The 25,233-nt window shown below is 40.0% G+C and overlaps 1 protein-coding gene across 2 annotated transcripts in view; it reads left to right on the top strand.

The window, feature by feature from the left end:
- The window catches only part of SLC38A9 (solute carrier family 38 member 9), a 100,200-nt gene that overhangs the window by 27,824 nt on the left and 47,143 nt on the right, over positions 1 to 25,233 (top strand). For both annotated transcript variants that reach the window (XM_008065792.2, XM_021716396.1), the window contains 4 exons: positions 14,197 to 14,329; positions 19,520 to 19,641; positions 19,758 to 19,821; positions 20,333 to 20,426. In XM_008065792.2, the coding sequence (XP_008063983.1) occupies positions 14,273 to 14,329; positions 19,520 to 19,641; positions 19,758 to 19,821; positions 20,333 to 20,426 (337 nt within the window). In that variant the 5' untranslated portion in view covers positions 14,197 to 14,272. The remainder of the gene's footprint in view (positions 1 to 14,196; positions 14,330 to 19,519; positions 19,642 to 19,757; positions 19,822 to 20,332; positions 20,427 to 25,233) is intronic.

Below are 25,233 nucleotides of genomic sequence, written 5' to 3'. Positions count from 1 at the left end.
GCTGGGCTCAGGCGATCCTTCCACCTCAGCCTTCCAAGTAGCCAGAACTACAGATGCATGTTACCATGCCCAACTAATTTTCTGATTTATTGTAAAGTCACGGTCTCACCAAGTTGCCCAAGCTGTTGTCGAACCCGTGGGTTCGGGCAATCCTCTCACTTCGACCTCCCAAAGTGCTGGGATTACAGGCTGAGCCATAGCACCTGGCCGAAAAACTCATTTTCTTAAAAATTTTTGCTTAAATTACTTCTGCTTCCATAGGATGACACAAATTATCTTATTTCTCTGGTTAGGATGGCATTTTAGGGTGAGGGATATAAAAAAGGTTCTGGGAAAACCTAGAAGCATAAAGAAATATAATTCCATCATACGGAAGCAAGCATTATTAAACCCTTCTGGTGCTGGGCACAGTGGTGCACACCTGTAGTCTCAGCTACTCCAGAGGCTGTGGCAGGAGGATATCTTGAGCCCAGGAATTTAAGGCCACAGTGCACTATGTTCACACCTGTGACTAGCCACTGTGCTCCAGCCTGGGCAACATGGTGAGACCTCATCTCTAAATGAAAAAAAAACCTCCTGGTATATTCATTTTATTTACTCAGTCTACTTTTCTGTTATTTTTAGATGAGATTAATAGTATATGCAATTTAGTATGCTGCTTTTTCAATTAATTTTACATTACATGCTGTTGTTACTTCTGCAAGTTATTCCCTAGTTGTCTATCTGCCTGTCTCCTTTCCTCTCTGCTTCTCTGCTTTCCCACCTCCCTACCAGCTCCCCTCCCTCCCACCCTCTTTTCTTTCCCTGCTTTCCTTTCTCCCCTCTTCCCTTCCTTTCTCTATTCTTTATTTTGTCAGCATTCATTACACTCCTCTGCAGCAGACACTGCTCAAACACAGCCCCTCCCTCCAGTGAGGGAGATAAATACCCAGCCCCCCCCCAAAAAATGAGGAGTTATAAATATTTGACAACATGTATATATTTAGAACTATTTTTTTAAAGGAAATATACTAATTGAACCCATTCTGAACTAGCATTACCAAGAATCCTGTAGGGTCTTATCCTTGTAAGTGACTATGCTTTAGGTTTTGGCTGAACCCAGCCAGGAGAAGAATGAGGCCATTTGCAGTACTGATGGCTAGGTGCTTTTGTGCAGGTGCTGCTCTGTAAGAACACTTGTGCTAATTGTTTTGGCTAAGGTTGAAGTGTTTTTCTTTGTATTTTGTTTTGTTTTTAAATGTGGGAAGTAGATTTCACAGGGGATTAAGCTGATTGAGGCCTAAGGACATGTGATTTTAAAGATTTCTAAAGGAAAAACCTATTCAGATGCTCCCTGACGTAAATCTGGTAAGAGCATGTAGACTCCTCCCCACTCATCCCCTTTGCCCATCAGGTAGGAGAGTAAAAGCCTCTCCTCCAGCTCTGTGTCTTTAAGGGGGCCTTCAGTGGTCTAGGACAGGACCTGGCAAATTTTGTCTATAAAGAACAAGATATTTAAATATTTTAGGCTTTGTATGCATGCAGACCCCACTTTGCCACTGTGGAGTGAAAGCAGCCACAGATGAAACATAAGTACATGGGCCTGCCTGTGCTGCAATAAAACCTTATTTACAAAAACAGGTTGTGGGTCCAGATTTGTCCCATTGGGCCATAGTCTACCGAACCCTGGTCTGCAAGGAAGGACTCAATTTTAAGTAACCATAAGGACTGGCACTTCCTACTGCTGTGACCCATAGAGATACCTCTTGCCTTATTTCTGGGGAAATTAAAAAGGTAAGACTCACTCACCTTAATTTTACTTCATCCCTGTACTTACTTCTAATAAAAATGTTTTGATCAAAATTGTTCTGATCAGAATGGCAAATAAAACAGCAAAACAGTCTCCAACATCTTTCTAAACCCTGTAGCAAACATAGAGTCCTTTGATCATCCAAAGATGTTAGCTGCCATAAACCCTAGGGATAGAGATAGAAGCTAAGAATAAGAGATAAGAGAAAAGTACTGGGTTTCAAAGAATAGTAAAGTTTTGCAGCAAAAATTGTCTTTGAGAATCACTGAAATGCCAAAAAAAAACTGTTATATTTGTAAGCATTTTTTCCATATTAGAAATTCTTTCTAAACATCATCTTAAATAAATACATATTATTTATATATACATAATTTAATGTTTGAATATTAAGCTATTTAGTTTTAAGTATTTTAAATAATTCTGTGATTAGCAGCTTGCTACATAATTTTCATACTATATCTCGATCTCTTTCTAATAGTCTCAAAAGTATAATTATTAGAATAAAGACATAAACACAATCAAGAGTCTTAATACAGATAGCCAAATTGCTTTCTAGAAAGGTTTTGCCAACTTATACTTCTGTCAGCAATATGTGAAAGTTCCTATTTCAACATACCCTTTCTAGCACTAATGTTTTTCTTTTTCCTAAAATATCTATTATATTTTATTTGTAAAACATTCCTATATAAACTGAACACAGTGGTTCATGCCTAATCTCAGCACTTTGGGAGGCCAAGGCAGAAAGATGACTTGAGGCCAGGAGTTGAAGACCAGACTGGGCAGCACAGCAAGACCCCATCTTTACAATAATTAAAATTTAAAAATTAGCTGGATAAGGTGGTGCATGTCTGTAGTCCCAACTTCTCAGGAGGTTAGAGCAAGAGGCTTGCTCAAACCCTGGAGTTCAAGATTACAGTGAACTATGATTGCACCACTGAACTCCAGCCTGGGTGACAGAGTAAGACGTCATCTCTAAAAAACAAGCAAACAAAAAAAACTTTCCTGTTAGGCACAGTGGCTCAAGCCTGTAATACCAGCACTTTGAGAGGCCAAGGCAAGAGGATTACCTGAGCTCAGAAGTTTGAGACCAGCCTGGGCAGCTTGATGAGACCTCGTCTCCATAATAAATCAAAAAATTAGCCGGGCGAAGTAGCGCATGTCTGTAGTCCCAGCTACTTCGAAGGCTGAGGCGGAAGGATCGCCTGAGCACAGCAAGTTGAGGCTGTGGTAGCCATGAGCATGCCACAGCACTCCATCCTGGGAGACAGAGTGAGACTAAAAAAAAAAAAAAATTTCCTATATGTAAAAGTTAGTTCATTGATAGGAGCCAGTTGGCAAGGTAGGTTTTATTTTGGTCTCTTGCCTTTATTGGTCTGTTCTGTTATTCTGGGATTGGTCTGGTGAATAACATGCTATGCAACCAGCAGTTGATTCTGGTCAAGCTACTACAGTATTTGCCTTCTGGCATGAAAATACAGCCATCATCACCAAATGACTAGTTTGTATAGACCGTTTGTTGCTAGTGTCTTTTAGTAGGAAAGCAGAAGTTCTCTCTTGTTCCATCTGCCTTTCTTGAGAGCCATGGTGAAGATTTCTAAGGCTTGATTTATAGAATGCCTTTCTTAATTTTCATAGTCCATTTTGTGCTGCTATAACAGAGTACCTGAGACTGGCTACTTGGTAAAGAACAGAAATTTATTTCTTACAGTTCTGGTGGCTGGGAAGTCCAAGAACAAGGCACTTGACTTGGTGAAGGCCTTGTTGCTGTGTCCACCCATGGCAGAAGAGCTAAAAGCATGCTATGTGAAATGTCTTTTATAAGGGCCTTAATCCCTTAACAGAAGGATCATGCATAGTCTAGTCACCTCCTAAAGTCTTCATCTCTTAATACCATCACATTGGCAACACCTGAGTTTTGGAGGCGGCACATTTAAACCATAGCATTACATTATGGGAGAGGAATGAGAAAGAGACTTTTTCTTTGGTGATCTCTTCAAAGAGTAGATGCGTTTTGTTTTTTGTGTTTTCTATTTCTAGATAATTGAATTAAGATAAGAACAAAATTTAATATTCATTTGAAGAATCACATGTATAATATGCAGTATTAAAAATGAGATGTATCTCAATATATATATTTACTGAATTATTGACCTTTCATTGTCTTTCTGGTTTTTAAGAAAAGGAGACTTTAGCTAAAATACTAGCCTGACATTTTTCTTATTTCCCAATTTTTTTTCCCTTGGGGAATTATTAGGTCATGAAACTGGAAATTTTCTTTCTTTTCCAGAAATTCTTTTGATAGATTTATGTAACAAGGAGAATAACAATTGGCATAGTGTTGCACACGGAAACCTACCCTTTATTTATAATTAAAACAAGCTCTTTTATTTCAAAATATTAAGTTAATACTCTTTTTTCAGAGTCGGAATCTCACTCTGTTGCCCAGGCTGGAGTACAGAAGCACAATCATGGCTACCACAGCCAGCCTCAACCTGCTGGCAGTCCTTCCACCTCAGCCTTTCAAGTAGCTGGGACCACCACGCCCAGCTAATTTTTTTTATTTATTGTAGAAATGAAGTTTCACCAAGTTTCCCAGTCTGGTCTCAAACTCCTAGGTTCAAGCAAATTTGACTTTTTTGTAAAACCAAAATTTGAAATCATGAATTGCATTGGAAAGAATTTTAAAATTCATTCTTAGCAGAATCTGTGTTTTTTTAAGATATATGATCCAACCCAGCACGGTGGCTCAGGCCTGTAATCCCAGAACTTTAAGATGGCGTAGTTCGAGACCAGCCTGGGCAACTTGGCAAGACCTCATCTCTACAGTAAATTTAAAAAATTAACTGAGCATTGTGGCACACATCTATAGTTTCAGCTTCTTGGAAGACTGAGGCAGAAGGACCGCCTGAGCCCAGCAGGTCAAATCTTACTCTGTCACTCCAGGCTAGAGTGCGGTGGCCATGTGTGTGCCACCACACTCCAGCCTGGGTGACAGTGAAACTCTGGCTCCAAAAAAAAGATATATGGATCTGAGAACTGTTTCTAGTTTTTTATTCATATGTTGTTGATGAAAATGTTTACTTGCATGTAAGTAACAACATAGAGTTCTAAAATTGAGAACCTGTAACCTTCAACGAGATGTTTATTAACATTTACTTTTTTCTAAACCTTTTTTATCATACAACTTTTATCAATTAAAAAAAATAATAAGCCGGGCGTGGTGGCTCACACCTGTAATCCCAGCACTTTGGGAGACCGAGGCGAGAGGATTGCCCGAGCCCAGGGGTTCAAGACCAGCCTGGGCAACCTGGCAAGATCTCGTCTCTTTAATAAATCAAGAAAAATTATCTGAGTGTGGTGGCACATGCCTGTGATTCCAACTACTTAGAAGACTGAGATGGAAGGATCACCTGAGCCCAGCATGTCAAGGCTGTGGTGGCTGTGAGCATGCCACTACACTCCAGCCTGGGAGACAGTGAAACTCCAACTCAAAAAAAAAAATAACAACCAGAAAGAAAATGCATGTGTGCATGTGTATTTTTTTTTCATATTATGTACATATACTTCTTACTCAAATATTACGTACTCTATAAAACATGCATAATAGTAGAAAAATTTTAAATTATAAGAAAGAATGTAATGAATCTTGATAAAATTAACTCTAAATTTTATTTATTAACAGTATAGTAAAATTTTAAGTTTTCACTTTATAAATATAAATAGCAATTCAATATGCTTTATTATTTTCAAAAATCTTGTAATATTTATCACAGAAATTAAAACTGATTCAAAGTTCATTCAGTCTTATCCAACAGTTATGTGTAATGTTTTGTTGAGATTTGCTTGTGAATTTTCATCCTCCATGATATCACTCAATTCTTACATTTAATTATTGCACTGGCAGTTTGTATAGTCTCATATTCCATGCTATTTTCAAGTTCACAGTACTTGTGTTTTTTGTTGGTTTAATACTGCTAGTTTGGAATAACTATTAGCTTTGTTCATTTTCTTGTTTTCTCTCGTCTATTCCTCCAACTTCTCCTCTCCTCTGTTCACTTTTCTGCCTTCCTTTTCATTCCTGATACCCTTCAGGCTCTACTGTACCACTCAGTTTCAGCAACTCCTCCCCTTCTTAAAACACACACACACAACACACACACACACATACACTAAAGGAGGAAAAATGTTGATTTGGAGGGAGCCCTCAGAAGGTGGCAAATCTTTCTGCATAGGATGAGGGGCAGTTGATAGACAGAACCATTTTTCCTGGATTAGCTGGAAGATAAATTAAACTGCTGCAACCCAGCAGCTTCTGGCCAGAGTCGAAGAGCTGCCTGGCTGTTCTGACGGCTCTGTTGGAGAGATGCTGAACACTTCAGGAGGGTCTTCAAGTCTTTCTAGACTGATTACTTGAGGTGTCAGTCTGAAAGGCATTCTGGGCAGAAGGATGCAAAGTGTAAAGAAGCATTGGATTCAGCCATACTGAATGCTTTACATTAGAATTAACTGTTTGATGTTTATGTTTTTATAAATTAATATTTTATTTGGTACTTTACAATGTTTGTAAAGATTTCCACATTTGAAAATATGTTGGATACTTCACTAGTTTTTAAACATTTTATACTTATGAGCACTTTTTCAATTAAAATATTAATACTAATACTAGTACTAATATTAATACTAGTACTAAGATACTAGTAATATAATTTGCTTTAGTAGTACAATGATTGCTTGATTTTTTTTGCTCTGCTTAATAACAGGTTCAAAGACTATTTGAAATTCTTCATTTGGAAGTTTCTAAATCTTAGAATTTTGAATCCATGAAATTACAAATATGAGGTTTTATTCGTGGCAGACAGCATTTTCAGTAATACAATCATGTAGCATTGAAAACATTTCTAAGCATCCATTATCAGAATGTTCTTTGTATAACATATTTTTGGTTTTGTTTTTTAATTTTTATTATAAAAATGTGGGGTACAATTCAGCGTTAGGTATATAAAAATTGATCATGCAGGCACCCTTGTTGATGAGGTATGCCCCTCCCTCCCCTAGCAGTTTCCCTCAACTGCCAATCCAACCCCCTCCCCTGACAGTTTCCCACTAATGCCTTTCACTTTCTTATAGCATTATAATTGTTCAAGGTCCACTTATGAGTGAGAACATATGGAACTCTTCTTTGTTTCTATGATAGATCACTGAGTATGATGACTCCAAATCCATCCAAGTTGCTGCAAAGTCCATATATTTGTCCTTCTTTATGGCTGCATAATATTCCATTGTGTATATGTACCACATTTTTTAATCCAGTTCAGCTTCAATGGGCAACATGGTTGGTTCCATGTTTTTGCTATTGTGAATAGAGCTGCAACAAACATACGTGTGCAGGTATCTTTTTTGTAGAATAATTTGAGTTCCTCCAGGTATATTCCCAATAGGGGAATTGCTGAGTCATATGGAAGATCCATTTCTAGTTCTTTCAGAAATTGCCACACTGTCTTCCAAAGAGGTGGTGCTAGTCTGCATTCCCACCAGCAGTGTAGAAGCATCGCTTTTTCTCCACATCCTCGCCAGCATCTGTTGTTGTTTTATTAATGATGGCCATTCTTACAAGGGTTAGGTGGTATCTCAATGTGGTTTTGATTTGCATTTCTCTGATGATGAGTGAGGCTGAGCACTTTTTCATGTGTCTGTTGGCTGCCCTTATATCTTCTTTTGAGAAGTGTCTATTCATGAATCTTGCCCCTTTTTAAAGGGGCTGTTTGTTTTTTTCCTTTCAGCGCGTTTGAGTTCCTTGTAGATCCTAGATGTTAGGCCTTTGTAAGATATACAGTTGGCAAATATTTTTTCCCATTCTGTGGGCTGTCTCCCTGCTCTCTTGATGGTTTCTTTTGCTCTGCAGAAGCTTGTTAATTTCATGAGGTCCCACTTGTCTATCTTATTTCTTAAGGTATTGGCCTTTAGCGTTCTGGATAGGAATTGGTTCCCAGTTCCAATTTCCATAAGGGTGTCTCCTGCGTTTTCTAAGATTCTTATAGTTTTAGATTTTATGTTTAGGTCTTTGATCCATTTAGAGTTAATTTTTGTGTATGGTGATAGGTAAGGGTCCTGCTTCAATCTTCTGCATGTGGTCAGCCAGTTTTCCCAGCACCATTTACTAAATAGGTTCTCCTCTCCCCAGTCCAGTGGTTGTTGTTGGAGACTTTGTCAAAGATGAGTTGGTTGAGGAATTGAGGCTTTGCTTCCGGAATCTCTATCCTGTTCCATTGGTCTGTGTGCCTGTTCTTGTACCAATACCAGGCTGTTTTGATTATTGTAGGCTTATAGTAAAGTTTGAAGTCTGGAGGTGTGATACCTCCCGCTTTGTTTCTTTTGCTTAGGATTGTTTTGGCTATTCGACGTTTTTGTAAAAAGTGACTACTTTCTCTTTTTTTTTTGTTTCGAGTCAGAGTCTCACTCTGTTGCCCAGGCTAGAGTACAGTGGCACACTCATAGCCACTGCAGCCTCAACCTGCTAGGTTCAGGTGATCCTTCCACCTTAGCCTTCCAAGTAGCTAGAACTACAGGCATTATACCCACCTAATTTTTCTTGATTTATTGTAGGGATGAGGTCTCACCAAGCTACCCAAACTGTTCTCAAACTCTTGGGCTCAGGCAATCCTCTCACCTCAGCCTCCCAGAGTGCTGAGATTATAGACGTGAGCCATCACGCCCAGCCCTCAGTCACTTTTAAAACAACGTCTTTACTTGAAGGGAGATAGGTTAAGTATGTGTGAAGTTCTTTTGGTTTTTTTAATATCTACTGTATACCTGTGTAGCACATTGTTGACAGTTACCTGTCATCATAGAAGAGGTCGGCAAATTTGGAACAGTTGTCTTTTTTGTAGAGGAAAAATAAATGACTCATATTTAAGTTTGACAGTTCTATAAGGCACTTTAGTTCTATAAGGCCGCAAGATAGCCAACAAATTTCTCTATGGTACAAAGATTTTTGGGGTTTCTCTCAATCTTATTGCTAAATTTGAAAGGTTGTGTTCATTTAAGATCTGTTTCTAAAGCCTTTTTATCATATGATATATCCCTTGTGCAGCAAAGTACGTTGTGTGTGTGGAATTTAAGAAATAATTATAAAGCTGATACTCATGCAACCAACACCAAGGGCAAAAATAACAGTACCTCAGAAATTCCCCCATGTATCCTTCACCAAACACATTCCACCTTCTTCTTTGAGGTGACCACTCTCTTTCCTTATGTTTTATAATAGTTATATTGTCTGTGTATCCCTAAATTCTGAATTCAGTTTTGTACCTATGTAGGGTATAAATCTTAAGAGTAATAGAACTTCAGAGAAACATAACTGGTCAGTAGAAGGGTGGAGACAGATTTATAAGCCAAAAATTTTTGAGGAATTTAAGGAGTGGAACCTAGAAAAGGTGTTAGATAGAAATAAGGTTTCTCTGTTTATAAGTGTATTAAATGAAAATATGAGACTTGACTCACATTTTAAAATATTTTATAAATTTTACTTAATATTTAAAGCATTTTTTCTATGTCATGACCATAAATATTTATAAGGTAAGGCAAATATAACTTTGTTATTTTCAGTGTGGCACAGTTGAACTACATTTCAAATGAGAAGTAACATTGATAGGGAGCAGTCATGTGAAACTCTTCAAAAGAAGAGAGCCCAAATTTCAAAAGTCTTCATTCTGAATGTTGCTTTCTATATGATATTATTTAATTTTAAAAGTGTTTTCATATCCAACAAAAGTTCAATTTAGAAATATAATTTATATTTTTACTCTCTCAGATGACACTTTAAGCATATGTTTCTAATAATTTAGTTCAAATATGCTGAGTTGTATATTTTTAAAGAGAATCTGTTTTGAAAAGAGTCCAAAATATTTGTTTGAACAGGCACTCAGCATCTCGATGAAAACTGTTGGAAGAGAAAAACTTTCAGAGTCATTCTGCCCTCAGAGTAGTCAAGCCAACTAAACTGGTACAGTTAACACTTCTGTAAGAAACCAGGAGCCAAGAAACGTAGCACTTCCTGACTGCTTTTCAGCAAGCAGACCTTCAAACCAGCTTAGGCTTGATAGTAATACCACTGAATTTTCAGAGTAAAAAGCTATAAGTAGAACATCTCCATCTCTTTCTTTCAGTATTGTACTTACTAGTCTTGTTTAGTAATCCATGACAAGCTTCAGTCTCTTCCTTATGTTGGCATTAAAGCTGCACTTCTTTCTTGAATTTTGTTAGGCATCATTCTTGCATAGCAAGAAGGAACTGCCTATAGAGTGTTACACCAGGTATGATTAAACCATCTCCCAATTATAAATATTTTTACATTGCTTTTTAGTACCACTGAGTATCTTAGTAGAGATATGAATTGTATATGATAGCATAATGCTTTTGGAATGATTGGTAGTTATATCAGGCTACTAAATTTATAGGTTGGAATCATTTAAGGTTCTGACCCCTTCATTTTTATTATATCCCCTTGAAATTTATTGACACCACTTAATATATTTAGCAATAATATACTTAATGTCTTAGTCCATTTTTGTGCTGCTTTAACAATACCTGAGACTGGGTAATTTTAAAAGAACAGAGGTTTTATCTTTTATAGCCTAGAGGCTAGGAAGTCCAATGTCAAGGGGCCCATTGGTGAAGGCCTTTTTTTTTTTTTTTTTTGAGTTGTAGTCTCACTCTGTCACCCAGACTGGAGTGCAGTGGCCGCTCCCGGCCACCGCAGCCTCGACCTGCTGGGCTCCAGCGATCCTTCCGCCTCAGCCTTCCGAGTACCCTGAATTACAGGCGCACGCTACCACGCCCGGCTAATTTTTTGATTTATTGTAGAGATGAGATCTTGCCAAGTTGCCTGGGCAGGTCTTGAACCCACGGGCTCAGGCAATCCACTCACCTCAGCCTCCCAAAGGCGTGGGATTACAGGCTGAGCCACCAAGACCGGCTAGTGAGGACCTTCTTGCTCATCATCCCATAGTGGAAAGCCAAAGAGTTTGAAAGAGCACATGAGAAGGAGTAAGGGGAAGAAGGAGTCTAAACACATCCTTGTATCAGGAACCCAGTCTTGTGATAACTAACTCACTGACCCACTCCCAAGATAATATCATTAATCATTCATGAGGGCAGAGCCCTTATGACCTGATCACCTTTTTTTTTTTTTTTTTGAGTTGGAGTCTCACTCTGTCGCCCAGACTGGAGTGCAGTGGCCGCTCCCGGCCACCGCAGCCTCGCCTGCTGGGCTCCGGTGATCCTTCCGCCTCAGCCTTCCAAGTAGCTGGAATTACAGGCGCGCGCTACCACGACCGGCTAATTTTTTGATTTATTGTAGAGATGAGGTCTCGCCAAGTTGCCCAGGCGGGTCTCGAACCCACGGGCTCAGGCAATCCACTCACCTCAGCCTCCCAAAGGCGTGGGATTACAGGCTGAGCCACCAAGACCGGCTAGTGAGGACCTTCTTGCTCATCATCCCATAGTGGAAAGCCAAAGAGTTTGAAAGAGCACATGAGAAGGAGTAAGGGGAAGAAGGAGTCTAAACACATCCTTGTATCAGGAACCCAGTCTTGTGATAACTAACTCACTGACCCACTCCCAAGATAATATCATTAATCATTCATGAGGGCAGAGCCCTTATGACCTGATCACCTTTTTTTTTTTTTTTTTGAGTTGGAGTCTCACTCTGTCGCCCAGACTGGAGTGCAGTGGCCGCTCCCGGCCACCGCAGCCTCGCCTGCTGGGCTCCGGTGATCCTTCCGCCTCAGCCTTCCAAGTAGCTGGAATTACAGGCGCGCGCTACCACGACCGGCTAATTTTTTGATTTATTGTAGAGATGAGGTCTCGCCAAGTTGCCCAGGCGGGTCTCGAACCCACGGGCTCAGGCAATCCACTCACCTCAGCCTCCCAAAGGCGTGGGATTACAGGCTGAGCCACCAAGACCGGCTAGTGAGGACCTTCTTGCTCATCATCCCATAGTGGAAAGCCAAAGAGTTTGAAAGAGCACATGAGAAGGAGTAAGGGGAAGAAGGAGTCTAAACACATCCTTGTATCAGGAACCCAGTCTTGTGATAACTAACTCACTGACCCACTCCCAAGATAATATCATTAATCATTCATGAGGGCAGAGCCCTTATGACCTGATCACCTTTTTTTTTTTTTTTTTGAGTTGGAGTCTCACTCTGTCGCCCAGACTGGAGTGCAGTGGCCGCTCCCGGCCACCGCAGCCTCGCCTGCTGGGCTCCGGTGATCCTTCCGCCTCAGCCTTCCAAGTAGCTGGAATTACAGGCGCGCGCTACCACGACCGGCTAATTTTTTGATTTATTGTAGAGATGAGGTCTCGCCAAGTTGCCCAGGCGGGTCTCGAACCCACGGGCTCAGGCAATCCACTCACCTCAGCCTCCCAAAGGCGTGGGATTACAGGCTGAGCCACCGAGCCCGGCCTGATCACCTCTTAAAGGTCACACCTCTCAACATTATATATATCATGTTGATCCCTATATCCACATATTTATGCTAGTAAGTGCTCTATTTATTTCTTCATTGAGTTGAACTAGATAGTGCCCACCATATTTAGGTGCTCACTTAAGAGATATGATTAAATTTAACATTTATACTGCCATTTCTCAAACATCACAGAATTAGTAAGAACAATAGCAGAAATTAAATGTGTAGTAACTTGGTTTTTCGAGTGTTTCCCACAAGATTAGATTAACAATGTCTCCAGAAATGATTACTATTCCATCCTTTCCTTTCCCTCCCTCCCTCCCTCCCTCCCTCCTTTCCTGTTGGAGTCTCTCTGGAGTACAGTGGCACGCTCACAGCTGCCTCAGCCTCGACCTACTGGGTTCAGGCGATCCTTCCACCTCAGCATTCCAAGGAGTTGGAACCACAGGCATACACCACCACACTCAGCTAATTTTTTTATTTTTTGTAGAAACAAGTCCTCGCCAAATTGCCCAGGCTGGTCTTGAACCCCTGGGCTCAGGCAGTCCTCTCGCCTCGGCCTCCCAAAGTGCTGGGATTACAGGCTTAAGCCACGGTGCCTGGCCTCTTTCCTTCCTTCCTTCCTTCCTTCCTTCCTTCCTTCCTTCCTTCCTTCCTTCCTTTCCTCTCTCTCTCTTTGATTCTTTCAGAAACATAAGTGTATAGGAGCTATGTCAGTCTCCTGGATTTTTTTCTTTATTGTTTAGATCTGTGTATAACCTGAACTGGCAAATTGTTTACAGTTTGGGGCATGGTATCATTTATGACTTAAAAGGGTCTAAGAATCAGCAGAGGGATGCAATCTTTTCATGCAACTCTGCCTGGTATTTTCATTTTGGATAGTGTATTACTGGGAGCTTAGGAAGATGAGGAAGTTTCAGAAAGGAACTAAAGAAGTTAATGACTGAAAAGGATAATTGAAAAATAAAATCTGAGGTCAGGCACGTTGGGTCAATGCCAGTAATCCCAACACTTTGCGAGGCCAAAGCAGGAAGATTGCTTGAGCTCAGGAGTTCAAGACCAGCCTGGGTAACAGTGAGACCTCATGTCAACAAAAAAATCAAAAAATTAGCTACACTTAGTAGCACATGCCTGTAGTCCCAGCTACTCAGGAGGCTGAGGCAGAAGAATCACCTGAGCCCAGGAGGTCAAGGCTGTAGTGAGCCGTGGATCATGCCACTGCAATCACATGATCCAGTCTGGGCAACAGATTGAGACTCCACCTCAAAAAAAAAAGAAATAAAAAAAACCAAAATCTGGAGTTGATTAGGACACAGTCATGGAAAGGAAACACACATATAAATAATAGGGTATGTTACTAAAATCCAAGAAAGAATGAAGCAAAATACGTCTAGTATCCTGATTTGATACTACTTTGGATAAGTCTTACAGGGAAGTGGTTGAGATCACTAATCCTTAGTATATGAACCAAGAAATAAGAATTCTGTTTATCATAGGAAGTAATTTTGGCCCATAAGAAGGGCTTAGAGACTCTTCAATAGAGGGACAACTTAGTCTATAATTTCTCTGAATGAGAGCCAAAAGGTTTTTTGAGAGACTATTCAAAGCTGTCTTAAATGTCATTGTTGGAAACAGATAGCTGCTATATTTCTTTTTAATAACTGATTTAGGTTCTTTCTGTTATGTCTTCTCTGTTGCTAAATTCCTTAAGATTAAAAAAGTATGTTTATAGTAAAAGTATTATGAGACAAAAGCTTTATTCTGTGGATAGGATAATACTTCTTTTGTGACATTTTCTTTTCCCACCAAAAGTGAGAAGTGAATGCCTTGCCTTTGTGCATCCCATTTCTAATGGAGGACAAGAAGTTATTTTCTTCAAAGGCTAAATTCCAGAATTTTTGGCTGAACACTTTTTGTCAAGTGTATATTCCCTTCTCTAGGCCTTTCTATATAGAGCCCACAAACATCGTCAGTGTGAATCATGTCATTCAGAGGGTTAGCGACCATGCCTCTGCCATGAACAAGAGAATTCATTACTACAACCGACTCAGCACTCCTGCAGACAAGGCACTGGTAAGAGGCAAAACATTACTAATTGTCTAAAGTTAAGTTGAAATTAACAATGAACAATATAAGTCAGGGTAACTCCCAGTGATTGAACTTTTTGCTGGCCCTATTCCAAGGACAGCATTATGTAAAGTCAAAGATGGTAATTAATATATATCCTGCATCTCAGGCTAGTTCATTCTTATCTAGCCTGGCATAGAGAGATTTGAAATAATCTCTCTGTGTTGACAACAGTCAGGAGGTTTTTGGGATTAAATTTTGCTAATCCCCAACCCCAAGATCTCTGAGGAAAATAATTACTTTTGAAGTGGCAGGTTAGGCAATTAATTTTTTTTTTTTTTTGAGCCAGAGAACTCTCTCGCCCAGGCTGGAGTGCATGGCACGCTCATGGCCACTGCAGCCTCGACCTGCTGGGCTCAGGGGATCCTTCTGCCTCAGCCTTCCCAGTAGCTGGAACCACAGACATGCACCACTATGCCTGGCTGGTTTTATTATTTATTGTAGAAACGAGGTCTTGCCATGTTGCTCGGCCTGGTCTCAAACACCTGAGCTCAGGCAATCCTCTCATCTCTGCTCCCAAAGGGTCAGAATTATAAGCGTGAGCCAAACATGCCCAGCTAGATAATTAATAACAAATAATAATAGGTTCTGGTTAGTCTGTTCACTTTTCAAGTTTGAAACTACAAAGAGAAAATGTTTTTAAGAAATGTTCTATGAGAGTGGGAAACTGAAATATATATACATAAATGTAATATTTTCTTATTTAGTATTATCCTTGTACTGATGAAAAATGGGTCAAAGGGCTAGATACTAAATGTTTACACTTGCAGGCCATATACTCTCACATGCTATTCTTCATTTTGTTTTATAATCATTAAAAATATATAAAACATTCTTAAGGGAAGGGCTATCAGGTTGAAGATCAGATTTGGTCCATGAGCCAGAGTTTGTTGTCCTTCACTTTTCTAAATTTGTATTATTATTTTAGGATCAAAAATATATAAGTATTCCAGCCTCTTGGAAGGCTGAGGCAGAAGGATCACCTGAGCCCAGTAGGTCGGGGCTGTGGTGGCCATGAGCATGCTATTGCATTCCAACCAGGGTGACAAAGTGAGATGCCAACTCAAAAAAAAAACTACGTGTGTGTGTGTGTGTGTGTGTGTGTGTGTGTGTGTGTGTGTGTAACTTGGTTGCTTATAAAAGCTAAATAGAAATGAGAACTAAATATAAATATAAAAATAAAATATAAATAGGAACATTCTGGGAGGAAAAAATTGTGAGTTTTTTTTTGAGTCAGAGTCTCTCTCGCTCTATCACCTAGGCTGGAGTGCAGTGGCACACTCATGACCACAGCAGCCTCGTCCTGCCGGGCTCGGGCGATCCTTCCGCCTCAGCCTTCCAAGTAGCTGGGACCACAGGCATGCACCACCACGCCCGGCTGATTTTTTGATCTATTGTCGAAATGAGGTATCGCTGTGTTGCTCAGGCTGGTCTCTAACCTCTGAGCTCAGGTAAACCTCTCACCTCTGCCTCCCAAAGTGCTGGGATTACAAGTGTAAGCCACCATGCCTGGCCTTTTTTTTTTTTAAATAGTATTAGTAATTAAAAGAATGAAAGGAACCAACACTCATTACACGTTTCCTAGAGGGCAAGGATTGGTCATCACTTGAATATAGCTATTTCATTTAATCCTTACAATAACTACATGAAATAAAAATTAAGATCTTTTTTTGTATAGCCAAAGTAGGGATTTCCAAAATGTTCTGGGTAGAAAATTTTTTTCCCCCATCTTTTTGGCTTTTTTCTTCCAAGGCCTTGATATCAGTAGTTGTGGTAAAGTCCATAGCAGAATTATGTAAGCCCTTTGGGCAGTAGAGTCCATAACAGAATTATGTAAGCCCTTTGGGCAGTAGAGGTAATTCAGTATCTCCAGGTCTGTTTCAAAACTTCCAGAGCCTTTACTTTTGCAAGCAAACCTCAGAGATCTCAGTAGGAGAAATCTAGACCTAAATGTACATTGTTTGCCTAGAAATTAAGTCAGCATTGAGCACTAAGTTGAATCCCTTTTGTTAACTGACACTGACTCTAGTAAGCCAAAGTGATCTAAAATTAACAGTGTGAGCCGGGCTCGGTGGCTCAGCCTGTAATCCCACGCCTTGGGAGGCTGAGGTGAGTGGACTGCCTGAGACTGTGGGTTCGAGACCCGCCTGGGCAACTTGGCGAGACCTCATCTCTACAATAAATAAAAAATTAGCCGGGCGTGATAGCGCACACCTGTAGTTCCAGCTACATGGAAGGCTGGGGCGGCAGGATCGCCGGCACCCACCAGGTCAAGGCTGTGGTGGCCGGGAGCGGCCACTGCACTCCAGTCTGGGCGATAGAGTGAGACTCCAACTCAAAAAAATAAAAAATAAATAAAATTAACAGTGTGATGCTGGGCGTGGTGGCTCAAGCCTGTAATTCCAGCACTTTGGGAGGCCAAGGCAAGAGGATTGCCTGAGTCCGGGGGTTCGAGACCAACCCGGGCAACTTGGTGAGTCCTTGTCTCTACAATATATCAAAAAATTAACCAGTCATGGTGGCACATACCTGTAACTCCAGCTACTTGGAAGGCTGAGGCAGAAGGATCACCTGAGACCAGCAGGACAAGGCTGCAGTGGCCATGAGCATGCCACTGCACTCCAGCCTGGACAACAGAGTGAGACTCCAGTTTTTAAAAAATACATAAATAAAAATAAAATTAACAATATGACATAACCATTTTAATGAATGTGTATATATATCCACGCTCATTTTCTGAGAAGTGCAAAGTTATTTTTTCTAAAAAAATCTTTAAGAGAAGAACAATATAAAACCACAGGTCTCAGGTGTTTACAGAGTTAAATGTTTTTATTTATAAATATTTACCTTTTGCCTTTTAGCATTTTTATTCTAAAACGGGGAAGAGAAGAAAATTATTTGGCTGTCAGTATCTCCTAGAGCCTTGCTAATAAAAATGTGGCTTGCACAGGCCAGCTGTATGGACATTACCGAAAGCTTAGTAAAAATGCAAAATCTCAGGCCAGGTGCAGTGGCTCAAGCCTGTAAACCCAGCACTTTGGGAGGCCGAAGTGAGAGGATTGCCTGAGTCCAGGGGTTCGAGACCAGCCTGGGCAACTTGGCAAGATCTATCTCTACAATAAGTAAAAATTTTTTTTAAATTAGCCAGGTATAGTGGTGCATACTGTAGCTCCAGCTACTTGGGAGGCTGAAGCAGAAGGATCATCTGAGCCCGGCATGTCAAGGCTGCAGTGGCCATGAGCATGCCACTGCACTCCAAGCCTGGACGACAGAGTGAGACTCCAACTCAAAAAAAAAAAAAAAAATTGTAGAATCTCGGGCCTCTAGACAGAATAAAAATCTGCAATAAGATTCCTGTGTAATTTATAATAACATTCAAGTTTGAAAAACACTGCCCTAAATCTCTATCAGAGTGGAATCCAATCCTTCAATTTTTTTTGTATCTCCTAAGAACTTGCCACTTCTTGTCTCCTAATCCTGCCCCATATAACTTTCAATTTTCACTTTTTCTAAATTGGCTTTGCTAGCTATAGCGGTTTTTCTCCTGCCTGCTGTAGTTGAGTTTCTGTCCTTTTTTCTATTTATTCCATGCAGCAGACAACAGAACCCAGACCTGAGAGGACTGTGGGTAAAGAGAACCAGCAGACTATTTCTGTCTATGCCTTTGTATCTCTAAGAAATAGTTGTTTCTAAAACCACACCATGCATAGCATTAAAGACATTTTTTGCTTATAAGACACCACCAATCATATGCATAAAATGAGATCTTGACACTTTTTGTACCATTCTATGTCCTGTCTTCTCACTGAGGTCTAATGTTCCATCTCTTTCTTGAAGTGCTCCACAGCTATTCTCGTCCCCACTATTATATTTTTTGGTCATTCCTGTAGTATGATACACAGTGGAGTTGAATACTTAATTTTTATTTAGTCTTCTAGCCTTGTCTAACTGCTTCCTGTATCCTCCAACTGGAATATCAACTTCTTGAAGTTAGAGGCTGTATATTATTTTTCTCTTGAACACTAAACTTCACAAATAGTAGGTTAGGTTCTGTGCCTTTAAGAACTACTTTCAGATAGATGGGCAGAATTATGTCAGGAAACAGTGTTTTTTTCTCTCCAAAAGATAGAGTTAGGAAGAAATGTATGAAAGTTATGCATATAAGAAGCATACCTATTTCATTATTCTCTCTCTGTATGTCTTCAGCCTGTCTCTATTGACTCCTTTCCTTTGTTTTTTTTTTTTTTTTTTATTGAGTTGGAGTCTCACTCTGTCGCCCAGGCTGGAATGCAGTGGCCACTCCCGGCCACCACAGCCTCGACCTGCTGGGCTCCGGAGATCCTTCCGCCTCAGCCTTCCAAGTAGCTGGAACTACAGGCGCGAGCTACCACGCCCGGCTAATTTTTGATTTATTGTGGAGATGAGGTCTTGCCAAGTTGCCCAGGCGGGTCTCAACCCCTCGGGCTCAGGCAGTCCACTCATCTCAGCCTCCCAAAGGCGTGGGATTACAGGCTGAGCCACCGAGCCCTGGCTCCTTCCCTTTTTGTTACATACTTAAATCTCTTCCATTTTTAAAAATCCGTGTTTTGCCTTTTTCTTAAGCCACCTTAGCTCACCTTTTTCTTCTGCTACCAGAGGAATTCTTTAAATTGTCTATATTAATTATTCATTTCTTTACCTTCTATTGAGTCCCCAATTATTTATACTCTGATTTCCCCACGTATCTCTTTTCTAAAGCCACCCTCACATAGTTCAGTGACCTCTTGATTTTCAAAATTACCCTCACTTAAGACCAGAATCTCTTCCCTCTAGATTTCCTTAGTCATAGTTTGTACTGGCTCTACTCTGTCCTTTCTCATGAAAATGAAGAGAAAAATATTTTGATAGTTGCATATTCTACTAATGCATTCTCATTTCAGATAGACAGTTTGTTGTGTTTATAGTCTATAAATATTTGCTTCTTAAGTTAAAACTACAACATTTGAAAAAGAATGTTTAATTTCTGAATCAGGGATGCATACTATTTGTTTGTGATATTTTTAAATATATCTAGCATCAGGTAGTCTAAAGTATAGAAAATATCCTATTTTGCATTTACTAGTTCTGACATTTTCTCTTTGTTTATTTTTTTACCAGATTGCTCCAGACCATGTAGTTCCAGCTCCAGGAGAGTGCTATGTGTATAGTCCATTGGGCTCTGCTTATAAACTTCAAAGTTACACTGAAGGGAACGGTAAAAACACCAGTTTAGTAACCATGTGAGTAAAACTGCTTTTGAAACTTAACTTGGTAAATGAAAATTACTGATTATTTTAATTAAAATGTTTGAACAGTCAAACTCCATATTTTTACTGCTGTTGCTTTGTGTTTTCAGTTTTATGATTTGGAATACCATGATGGGAACATCTATACTAAGTATTCCTTGGGGCATGAAACAGGTAATATAATCTTTTAGCATACCTTTTTTTTGAGTTGGAGTGTCACTCGGTTGCCCAGACTGGAGTGCAGTGGCCGCTCCCGGCCACAGCCTTGACCCGCTGGCCTCTGGCGATCCTTCAGCCTCAGCCTTCTGAGTAGCCAGAATTATAGGCATGCACTACCACGCCCGGCTGATTTTTTGATTTATTGTAGAGATGAGGTCTCGCTGCCCAGGCGGGTCTCGAACCCGCTGGCTCAGGCATTCCACTCACCTCAGCCTCCCAAAGGCACAGGATTACAGACTGAGCCACCGAGCCCGGCTTAGCATACTTTTTTGCCTAAATTTTTTTCTCTTTGTAGTTTAAGTTCTACAGTACAGGTTTTAATAAATCTACATAAAACCCATTAAAGAAAATAGATGATTATAGTTAGTTTTTCATGAGCTGTCAAATTTTTTAATGATTCTTAGGGTAACATGCCTATGAATTTATGCTTACATGATGATATATGCTGTTCTCTGTTTTTAAACAGGCTGGATTTACTACTGGAATGTGTGTCATCATACTGATGGGCCTTTTAACACTTTATTGCTGCTACAGAGTAGTGAAATCACGGACTATGATATGTAAGAATTTGGCACAGTGAAAAGAGATTTTGAGTATTAATAAGGGTTTCCCTTTGCGGCAAGTCATTAATATGCATATTCCACATGTGTATCAACTGCCCACATTGTACCTAAAAATTTACTTTTCTCATTCATAGCTTTCAACTGAACTGATCTGTTAATACCTGCCTTTGATATTTAGAGAGGCTGGGAGTATTTGCAGAATGCATTCATTTTGGTGCTATATTCTTCCTAAGAATAATTTTTTTTTTGAATTGGAGTCTCACTCTGTCGCCCAGGCTGGAGTGCTGTGGCACACTCCTGACCAATGCAGCCACGACCTGCTAGGCTCAGGTGATCCTTCCGCCTCAGCCTTTCAAGTAGCTAGGACTACAAGCACACGCTACCATGCCTGGCTAATTTTTTTGTGATTTATTGTAGAAATGAGGTCTCACCATGTTGCCCAGGTTGCTCTCAAACCCACGGGCTCCGGCAATCCTCTCACCTCAACTTCCCAAATGCTGGGATTTTAGGCTTGAGCTACTGCACCTGGCCAAGAAAAATTTTTTTTTAAAAGTCATATTTGTAAAATAAGGTCTTTGCCAAAGCTAAATTGACAATTCAGTTTATGGTGACTTGTTTTGACCTATTCATGCCTAAAGACCTAAATATTGAAATATCCTGAAAGTAGAAATTATAACTTTAAAAAATGCAAATATAATTCTTTTTTTGTTTGTTGTTTTTTTTTAACTTTTTGTTTTGAGTTGGAGTCTCACTCTGTCGCCCAGACTGGAGTGCAGTGGCCGGAAGCAGCCACTGCAGCCTCGACTTACTGGGCTCTGGCGATCCTTCTGCCTCAGCCTTCCGAGTAGCTGGAATTATAGGCGCGCGCTACCACGCCCAGCTAATTTTTTGATTTTATTGTAGAGATGAGGTCTTGCTGCCCAGGCGGGTCTCGAACCCGCCGGTTCAGGCAATTCACTCACCTCAGCCTCCCAAAGGCGCAGGATTACAGGCTGAGCCACCGAGCCCAGCTCTTTTTTTTTGAGTTGGCGTCTCACTCTGTCACTCAGGCTGGAGTGCAGTGGCACGCTCACGGCCACCCCAGCGTCGACCTGCTGCGCTCTGGTGATCCTTCCACCACAGCCTTCTAAGTAGCCGGAACTACAGGCATGTGCCACCATGCCCAGCTATAATTTTGTATTGTAGAGATGAGGTCTCACCAAGTTGCCTGGGCCAGTCTTGAAACCGTGAACTCAGGCAATCGTCTCACTTCAGCCTCCCAAATTTCTGAGATTATAGGCATGAGCCACCGTGCCCAGCCAATTAATTCTTTTTTTTTTTTTTAAGATTAGAAAATATAGTCTATTTAGAAAGTAAATTAGAGAGAGAAAGAGTGAGAGGAGATTCACTTCTCCAAGGTAAGAGGGGGGCCAAAGCTTAAGAAAATATTGCTGGCCACAGCTCAAAGAACACATGGCCAGATGATAGCTAATTAATTATTTTGTAATGAACTCTTAAAGTTTTATGAACACATTACTTCAATTCATCTCTATAAATTCTGGATTAGGAAAACATCTTTTTCAGTTTTTTTTTAAAGTCATTTAGGACCTAAATAAGCATGCATTATTTTATTGACTCTTAACAAGTGTGAATCAACAGACTAGGCTTTGCCTCCAGTTTTTTTTACTTTTATTTTTGAGATTTACTAATCAATACAGAAGATCTAGAAGCTTTTTTTAAAAAACATAAATAGCCAGGCTCGATGTCCCAGCCTGTAATCCCAGCATTTTGGGAGGTCAAGGCGAGTGGATTGCCTGAACCTGCAGGTTTGAGACCAGCCCGGGCAACTTGGTGAGACCTTGTCTCTACAATAAATCACAAAAATATTAGTCGGGCTTGGTAGCGTGCACCTGTAGTTCTGGCTACTTGGAAGACTGAGACAGAAGGATCGCTGGAGCCCAGCAGGTTGACACTGGGGTGGCCATGAATGTGCCCTCCAGCCTGGATAACAAAGTGAGACTCCAACTCAAAAATAAAAATAAAAAACATAAATATATTGAAGAGTTATGGATTATCATCAGAAATCAGATAACGAATTAACCAGGAGGACATTTGAAAAAAAACCACATGCCTCTAAGGTGGAGTTCATATTCAGACTAATTTGTGGAAAAACCAGATCCATAGAGATTGTATTTAAAAGTTAAAGTGAAAACTTTTGATCAAATGTTAGTTGATGTATTATATAACTCCTAATTGAGGAGATAATGATCATCTGACATTCACTGAGAACTTTTTCTGTGCTATGACTATAGATAAGCATATTCTCTGTATTTCTCAAAGTCCAGTTGTCATTGGGCATTTATAGGCTACACATAAGTTTGTTGAAAAAAAAACTTTTTTTGTTTTTAATTCTGGATGCCCCAGCCTCTGTAAGAATGATGTTAGAGTAGTACAGTGATAATACATGGGACAATATTTGAGGAATACACAGGTGCTTCATTGTTCCTGCTTACCTGCACATCACTTATCTCTTTTCTCTAGTGTGGAACTGGAAGAATCTTTGAAATAATTCTTCTTCCTTTTTTTTTTTTTTTTGAGTAATAGTCTCATTCTGTGCCCAGGCTAGATACAGCAGCACACTCAGGGCCACCACTGCCACGACATCTTGGGCTCAAGCAATCCTTCCACCTCACCCTTCCAAGTAGCTGGAACTACAGATGTGTACCACCACACCCAATTCATTTTTTGATTTATTATAGAGATGAGGTCTCACCAAGTTGCCCATGTTGGTCTCGAACCCGTGAGTTCAGGCAATCCTCTTGTCTCTGCCTCCCAAAGTGCTGGGATTACATGTGTGAGCCACCACGCCCAGCCTGAAATAATTATTCTTGATAGTGATATTGCCATAACGTTCTTTATCTAGATATAAATTATCGTGCTCTAATGTCTTCAATTTCTTAGGCTTCATGACTGCTTTCTGACATGTACTAGCTGCTTTATTTTGCTTCAGAGATGCCAGAACTTGTTTCTATATATTCTTCAAACATAACAATTATCTCAAAGTAGTTCAGAAGATGGAATCATATAGGAACAAAGGCTATAAAATTACCCTTTGATGGCAATTAAAATAATCTTTTATAGGTTATAATTATCTACATTCTTGTTCTTTATTGAACATTGAAATGTAAAACATAAAACCAAATATGTATAGCCTCTCTATAGAAATGCAAATGATTTTGTTGTTTTTTGGTATACATTCCTATGGTTTAGACTTGTGTTTCAGAGTTAATCATATTGTATTACAGTTTTGTCTTCTACTTTATCACTTTGTTTAGAACAGTTTATGTTTCTACACACACCATTTTTATCTTTTAACGACTGTATACAATTGCACACTGTGGCTCTATTGTATTTGCTTAATCATTGCCCTACTGTTGTATGCTTAAGTCATTGCCTGGTTTTTACCATTCTAAATTATACTCCCTACAAATATTTTACACATGCTTTCTATTTTCTTTTGAATTACTTTCTTAAACTAAATTTCTACAAGAGCAAGTGCTACAAAGTTTGTGTTCCAGGCTGAACAAAGTGGCTCACGCCTGTAATCCCAGAACTTTGGGAGGCTGAGGTGAGAGGATTGCCTGAGCTCACGGGCTCGAGACCAGCCTGGGCAACTTGGTGAGACCTCATCTCTACAATAAATCAAAAAATTAGCCGGGCATGGTAGCGTGTGCCTGTAGTTTCCGCTGCTTGGAAGGCTGAGGTGAAAGGATCGCCGGAGCCCAGCAGGTCGAGGATGCAGTAGCCGTGAGTGTGCCACTGCACTCCAGCCTGGAAAAAACAAATTGTGTTCCCATCTTCTTTTTGTTTGTTTATTTGTTTTAATACCTAAATTGTGGTATATTTATCTTTAATTGTATTATTTATTCATAACCCTTTCCCAGTTATCCTCAAGTCCCTTGGTGCTCTAACAGCTAAGCTCTTTATATGATGTAGGCATTAGCTCGTTATCTATAATTTCCTTCCCATTTAATATTTGAATGGATTTTGTAATTATGAGTTTTTTGTATCTGTTTATCTTTTCCATTGTTATTTCTGTTACTTCAGTTGATAGAAAGGATAACCTTTCATTTTCTGTTTCTACATTATGCTTTCTATCTTTTCTGTTATTTAACTTTTAAATTCTTAACTCTGTTTTCTGAACTTTCCCTATATTGTTATCTGAATATACCAAATATTGCCACGTTTTCTGTTTCTTATTGATGGGGACATATTGTCTAGCTTTGGTTTATCACTTACTTTTATTAATTATAAAATATGGGCTCAACCTGTAATCCCAGCACTTTGGGAGGCTGAGTTGGGAAGACTGCCTTAGCCCTGGGGTTCAAGACCAGCCTGGGCAACTTGGTGAGACCTCGTCTCTACAATAAATCACAAAAAAACTAGCCGTGCATGGAGGTATGCATCTATAGTACCAGCTACTTGGAAGGCTAAGGTGGAAGGAACGCCTAAGCCCAGTAAGTCAAGGCTGTGGTGTCCGTGAGCACACCACTGTACTTTAGCCTGGGAGACAAGAGTGAGACTGCATCTCAAAATGTGTGTGTGTGTGTGTGTGTGTGTACATATATATATGCTATAATCTGTTTCTTAGATTATCTGTACTAGTTCATTGATCTACATTCCTTTTTATGTGTTATTTATTTATTTATTTGTTTGTTTGTTTATTTATTTATTTATTTATTTTGAGCTGGAGTCTTACTCCATCGCCCAGACTGGAGTGCAGTGGCTGCTCCCGGCCACCGCAGCCTCGACCTGCTGGGCTCCA

Source organism: Carlito syrichta, unplaced genomic scaffold (genome assembly GCF_000164805.1).
Source record: "Carlito syrichta isolate Samal-C Ts95f unplaced genomic scaffold, Tarsius_syrichta-2.0.1 Scaffold308804, whole genome shotgun sequence".
NCBI lineage: Eukaryota > Metazoa > Chordata > Mammalia > Primates > Tarsiidae > Carlito > Carlito syrichta.
This window is presented reverse-complemented; position numbering and strand designations above follow the sequence as displayed.